The 6,705-nt window shown below is 36.7% G+C and overlaps 1 protein-coding gene across 1 annotated transcript; it reads left to right on the top strand.

Annotated features, from left to right (window-relative positions):
- Nucleotides 1-2,972: 2,972 nt before the first annotated feature.
- Nucleotides 2,973-6,705, top strand: LOC112706546 (seed linoleate 9S-lipoxygenase-2). Its single transcript, XM_025757913.2, has 9 exons — nt 2,973-3,283; nt 3,615-3,901; nt 3,973-4,213; nt 4,296-4,613; nt 4,704-4,789; nt 4,880-4,981; nt 5,066-5,370; nt 5,451-5,714; nt 5,789-6,705. The coding sequence occupies exons 1-9, from the start codon at nt 3,049-3,051 to the stop codon at nt 6,540-6,542; spliced, it is 2,592 nt and encodes an 863-aa protein (XP_025613698.1). The 5' UTR covers nt 2,973-3,048; the 3' UTR covers nt 6,543-6,705.

Raw genomic sequence — 6,705 nt, 5'->3', positions numbered from 1 at the left:
GCCTGAGTTTGGTCATCCATCTACAGATTCTATCTTATATCTAACTCTGTTAGATGTTTGAGCTCATGATTTGAGTGGTGCTAACTATTTTTGTGCGGCACTTGAAGAGCTCGTGTGTATTACTTTTGTTAGTTGAACAAGTTTTCAGCTCAAACCGAAGCAATAAAAGGATTAACTAATGTCTTTGTAGATGATTGTTGTAGGTTCTGATGGATGGCTATACCTCTCATATATTGCTTCCTAAGTGCCTAGTAGCAGCACTCGGGAATTTTTTGTTTGCATGTATATGTTGTATATCTTGTGTCGGGCAGTTTGGTTTCTGTTCATCCTCTTGCTATTTCATGATATTTGGTTGTTTCTGTTCATCCTCTTGCTAGTTCATGATATTTGGTTCTTATTCTATCAGTTTGAATTCCAAAAATTTGTGTATAAAGGAAAGTCCGTTTCCCATTTTCTCGGATTACCCTGAACCTTAGACCCAAGTTAGTTTGCTAGTTTTGTTTTAGCATGTTCGTGCATAAGCTTGGTTTTGTTTTAGCATGTTCGTGCATAAGCTTGGGGAAGTGTTTTCTTTTTTCTTTGATATTATGGTATATATGGTCATGTTTCCTTGTAGCTTAGAAAGTAATCACAACGTTGGTTGATTATTAACAAATATTATGCAAAGACACAAGAAGAAGAAGGTGAAAGATGTATTGTGTATATTTTAAGATTGCTATTCTTAAATTTTTGTCATATAAAGGAATTTTACCTACAGCTCGTCGTATCTATCAAATCTTCCAAAATGCAAGAATTCTTAATAGAATGATATTTACACTATGAGTCACTAATTCTAGAAGAATGTAAAATAACGTGATAGAAATGAATCAAAGAAAAAGAATGCAGCTTATTTCGTGTGGGTTTGTTTGTCGTTTGATTTTTTTTAGGCCAATGGAGATGGTTGTTCCAATAACTTTAAAGAGTTCAATCTTAAAGTGGTTATTGAATTTGCAATCTGAGTTTCAAAATTGTCCCTCAACTCAAAATTATCTCTGAATTTAACATTTGTCTTGGAGATATTTTCCGATGAAATTGTTTCAAAATTGTCTTCGAATTTAATGAGATATTTTCTGGCGACGGATTGATGACATGGTTGGACGAAAATTTTTTATTCTCTTCGGAGTTCTTATCACCGTCATCACCACCACTACTACCACCATCTCCTCTTGTAATTGCTATGAAATACAGCCATTAGTTGTCCATTAGGGTTTTCTTTTATATACGTTATTATTCTCTTTGTGAATATTCGTCAGAAAATGCTTTAGGAATAACCGTTGTTAAGTTTAAGGATAATTTTATGATAGTTTTAAGTTGAGAGATGAATTTAAGGCTCGATTGCAAGTTCAGAAACAATTTTGAGATTTAACTCAACAGAAAATGAAACTTGAAGCTTAACTGAGATTTGATTTGGGTACTTAAATACTTATACGACGTGGTTTTAGCATGCCATCAGAATATTTAGTAGGCACATTATTGTATGGTGTTAAACTCGTGCCCTATATTTGTTATGCAAGATCCTTAGTCAGGGGTGCCAAGCGGGGAAGCCTGTCTCGCCCCGCCAGAAGCCCGTCTTTTGGCAGGCTGGTCCGCCCCGCCCCTCCTAGTGAGGCGGTCTTAGAATCCCAGCCCGCCTCACCTAACTGCGGGCTGGCGGGCTAAGTCCGCCAAAACTCTTTTTTTTTACTATTAACTACTAAATAATATATATAATTTCACAATCATATTAATAAATTTATAATTTCTAAAGGCATAAAAAATTATATTTTTTATATTCATAAACATTAAAATCTTTGTAATTATAAATATCTAATAAACATAATTATAAACTAAATTTTCATCCAAAATATAAGTATAAATATTTTTTCCAAAGTAAAATAAAATATAATTTAAAATATAATTATAAATATTGTTTCCAAAGTAATATAAACATAATTCAAACCACTCAATTTTTATCTTCATACTCTTGTAAGTTAGGTTGGGAAAAGTTAGGTCTTGGCAAAAAATTATAAAAATACCCCCACTAAAAGAACACTAAGCCCGGCGGGGAAGTCCATCCCGCCCCGCCAAAACCCGTGGTTTAAGTGGTGCGGATTAGGCGGACTTTTGCTATTTGGCAGTCCCAATTTTTCAACTCGGCCCGTCTTTTTTTGGCGGGTTACGCGGACCCGCCCGGCGGGTTTAGGCTCGTTTGCCACCCCTATCCTTACCATAGCTTGTCTAGAACTATTGAACATTGCAGTATTTCCCACGAACAGATACCCAAAAAAAAAAAAACTTAAAAGGACACAGGAAATGGTCTGTTTAATGGGGTTATGGCAGAGAATTCAGTGTGTTAAAAACCTTATTTCCCCATCTTAGTGAGGAAAATTCAAATTTACTTATATATACCGGTCAACAACTTTTGACCCCTGCCTTTTTACTTTTTCTTTTGCCTTGGTACCGTTGTAAAGGAATATGAGGAAATATTATGGAGGTTGGTTTTACTTTTTACAAGAGCATGAGTTCTGGATTTTCAATACAGCGTTTGAATGATTTCAACCATTTGCGGCTCCAGTTACACGTGCATCACGTAAAATGCAAAACGTAGCAAAGATCATTGTGAAGAGAACACGAAGATCAGCATATTGTCTGTATTCACACAATGAAAAGTTTTATTAAGAAATTCAACAGAGGATAATAAGTTGGGATCATACTGATACTGAGGTCTGAGGCCACCCAAAGAACGGGACAAAATTAACACCCAATATATATATTAAATGTGAATCTCTACGTAAAACAATTTTGCACTATGGGTTGGAAAACAATTCCCAATGAGAAATAGAATTGTTTATTATTGCATGCGTAAGGCATGGCAAGTGCTTCTTATCTTATCCTCTTATGCATCAAGTGTGTTTGACACCTAGCACTTGCATGCATGATCATTTCCCGCCATAAATACCAGTGCCTAGTATCTTACTTTCCTCATCCTCCTCCTTCTTCTGAAATCTTCATACAGTTCAAACTTCAAAGATGTTTTCAGGGGTAACCGGAATGCTCAACCGTGGCCACAAGATCAAAGGGACTGTGGTCTTGATGCGCAAGAATGTCCTGGACGTTGACACCTTTACTGATGTTGTTGCCACCGCCAACATCGGAGGCCTCATTGGCACCGGCATCAACGTCATTGGCTCCACCGTTGACGCCCTCACCGCCTTCTTAGGCCGCAGTGTCTCCCTCCAGCTCATCAGTTCTACTCAATCCGATGGTAATAATCAATAACGAAGAAACTCTTTAGACCTAGTAATTTTTTAAAAATATGAGTGTAAATTGTATTGTTTTATGTGTATAAATTTTGGTAAATATAAGAGTAAATTATATGCAAAATTTTTGTAAATATGAAAATATAAGTACAAATTATGTGAAGTTGATGGCTTAGATCTGTTAGATAGAAATTTAGTCAAACTAGTTAAATCATCTAACCCTCAGCTATCAACTTCACTGAAGTCGACTGCACCTGAATTTCTGCTACAAATTATTACTGATAAAAAATAATAATATTTGCTCATCATATAACATTGTTCATCATTCTGAGACAGAGAATGGCAACGGAAAAGTTGTCAAGGATACATTTCTGGAAGGTATTATTGCGTCGTTACCAACCTTAGGAGCTGGAGAATCTGCATTCAGCATTCATTTTGAATGGGACGATAGCATGGGAATCCCTGGTGCATTTTACATCAAGAACTATATGCAAGTTGAGTTTTTCCTCAAGACCTTAACTCTTGAAGATGTTCCAAACCAAGGAACCATCCATTTTGTTTGCAACTCTTGGGTTTACAACTCTAAACTCTACAAATCCCCACGCATTTTCTTCTCCAACAAGGTACCTATCTATTTAATCATCAATTATCAAATTAATTCTTGAACTAATGTAGATAAATGTATGGGGTGCAGCCATATCTTCCAAGTGAAACACCAGCTCCACTTGTTAAGTACAGAGAAGAAGACCTGAAGAATTTAAGAGGTGATGGAAAAGGGGAGCGTCAGGAACATGAAAGAATTTATGATTATGATGTCTACAATGATTTGGGGAATCCGGATCGGAACGAAAACCATGCTCGCCCCATCCTTGGAGGTTCTACCACTTTCCCTTACCCTCGCAGGGGAAGAACTGGTAGATATCCTGCAAGAAATGGTTGGTATTATTCTTATTCTTGTTATGCATTTTGCTTTTGATTCAAATTTTAATGCCCTGCAATTTGTTAATTACTTAACAGATCCTAACAGTGAGAAACCAGGGGATGTTTATGTTCCTAGAGATGAAAACTTTGGACACTTGAAATCTTCGGACTTTCTTGCAAATTCAATAAAGTTTTTGACTCGGTATGTGCTGCCAGCTTTTGAATCTGTGTTCGATTTGAATTTGACCCCAAATGAGTTTGATAGCTTCCAAGATGTTCGTGATCTCTATGAAGGCGGAATTAGGCTACCTACGGAAGTAATTAGCACAATTAGCCCCTTACCTGTCATCAAAGAACTCTTCCGTACCGATGGCGAACAAGTCCTCAAGTTTCCACCACCTCACATCATTCAAGGTCATAAATCAATGTATCTGTGAGAAAATCTCAAGCTTTTGTTGAAGTAATACTTGTTTTTTTCTTATCTTTTTGTTGTTGAATGAGCAGTGAATAAATCTGCATGGATGACTGATGAAGAATTCGCAAGAGAAATGATTGCTGGTGTAAATCCTTGCATGATTCGTAGTCTTCAAGTAAGTTATTGAGTTGATGAAAATTGTAAGGAAGGATCACAATCTTTTTTTTTATCTTCACTCACATAGTATCCTCTTATATAATGGTAGGAGTTTCCTCCCAAAAGCACTTTGGATCCCACAATCTATGGTGATCAAAACAGTAAGATAACTGCAGAAGTTCTTGATCTTGAAGGGTGCTCACTAGAAGAGGTGAATATATAGTTGTAGTTGCAATATATTTGTTCTATTAATGCGAATCAAAGTGATTAAAATCAATTTCAACTTATGCAACAGGCAATTAATGGTCGGAGACTGTTTATATTAGATTACCATGATGTGTTCATGCCATTTGTGAGGCGAATAAATGAGACCCATGCAAAAGCATATGCCACTAGGACTATCCTTTTTCTGAAAGAGGATGGAACATTGAAGCCAGTGGCCATTGAATTAAGCTTGCCACATCCTGATGGAGATAAATCAGGTGCTATCAGTGAAGTTATCTTACCTGCAAAGGAAGGTGTTGAAAGCACAATTTGGCTACTAGCCAAAGCTTATGTCATAGTAAATGACTCATGCTACCATCAACTCATGAGCCATTGGTATAAATCAAAATTTTGTCACATTTCAATCACACAATATAATGTCCTAATTTTTCTTTTGTTTTTGTGTGTGTTTATAGGTTGAATACTCATGCAGTTATTGAGCCATTTGTGATAGCAACAAATAGACAGCTAAGTGTGATTCACCCAATTTATAAACTTTTATCTCCACACTACCGTGACACTATGAACATCAATGCACTTGCTAGGCAGAATCTGATTAATTCTGATGGCATAATAGAAAGAACTTTCTTGCCCTCCAAGTTTTCTCTGGAGATGTCTTCAGCTGTTTATAAGAACTGGGTTTTCACTGATCAAGCACTACCTGCTGATCTCATCAAGAGGTAATATAAAACTCTTCATTCTATTATAAACATAACTTATCTAAGTAACATGTTTTATATTATGGATGATTTAGAGGAATGGCAGTGGAGGATTCATCTTCTCCTTATGGAATTCGTCTTGTAATAGAAGACTACCCTTATGCTGTTGATGGACTAGAGATATGGTTTGCCATTAAGACATGGGTCCAAGATTATGTCTCATTGTACTATCCAACAGACAATGATCTCAGAAAAGACCCTGAACTCCAAAATTGGTGGAAAGAAGCTGTTGAGGTAGGTCATGGTGATTTGAAAGATAAGCCATGGTGGCCAAAGATGCAGACAGTTGAAGAGTTAGTTGAATCATGCACAACCATAATATGGACGGCGTCGGCGCTCCATGCAGCCGTTAATTTTGGACAGTATCCATATGGAGGGCTTATACTGAACCGTCCAACACTTAGCAGAAGATTGCTTCCTGAACAAGGCACTGCAGAGTATGAAGAGATGGTGAAGAGTCACCAAAAGGCTTATCTGAGAACAATTACACCGAAATTGGAGACTCTTATTGACCTTACAACCATAGAAATCTTATCAAAGCATGCTTCTGATGAGGTGTATCTTGGAGAGAGGGATAATCCACATTGGACATTTGATTCAAGAGCATTACAAGCATTTCAGAGATTTGGGAACAAACTGAGTGAGATTGAGGAGAAGCTAACAGAGAAGAACAAAGATGGGAGACTGAGTAATAGAATTGGGCCAGTTGAATTGCCATACACTCTGCTTCATCCTACTAGCAATGAAGGGTTGACTTTTAGAGGAGTTCCAAACAGCATCTCTATCTAAATGCAGGGAATAATATAATGAATTAATAATGTGTGGTTTCTTAGCTTTTTCAAGTCTTATATATCATGTGTATTAGTAATGTGCTACATTATATTTGAATAATGTGCTTCTGGTTTTCACTTTTCAAATAATAGCAAGAGATGACAGTTGTGTGTGTGGAAAA

This window comes from Arachis hypogaea, chromosome 8 (genome assembly GCF_003086295.3).
Source record: "Arachis hypogaea cultivar Tifrunner chromosome 8, arahy.Tifrunner.gnm2.J5K5, whole genome shotgun sequence".
NCBI classification, from domain to species: domain Eukaryota; kingdom Viridiplantae; phylum Streptophyta; class Magnoliopsida; order Fabales; family Fabaceae; genus Arachis; species Arachis hypogaea.
This window is presented reverse-complemented; position numbering and strand designations above follow the sequence as displayed.

Excerpts from the sequence above, each read along its gene's own strand:
- LOC112706546 (XM_025757913.2), top strand. The coding sequence starts at position 3,049 with ATGTTTTCAGGGGTAACCGGAATGCTCAACCGTGGCCACAAGATCAAA. Across the intron at positions 4,982-5,065 it reads AAGGGTGCTCACTAGAAGAG|GCAATTAATGGTCGGAGACT; the intron begins GTGAATATATAG and ends CTTATGCAACAG. Across the intron at positions 5,715-5,788 it reads CCTGCTGATCTCATCAAGAG|AGGAATGGCAGTGGAGGATT; the intron begins GTAATATAAAAC and ends TGGATGATTTAG.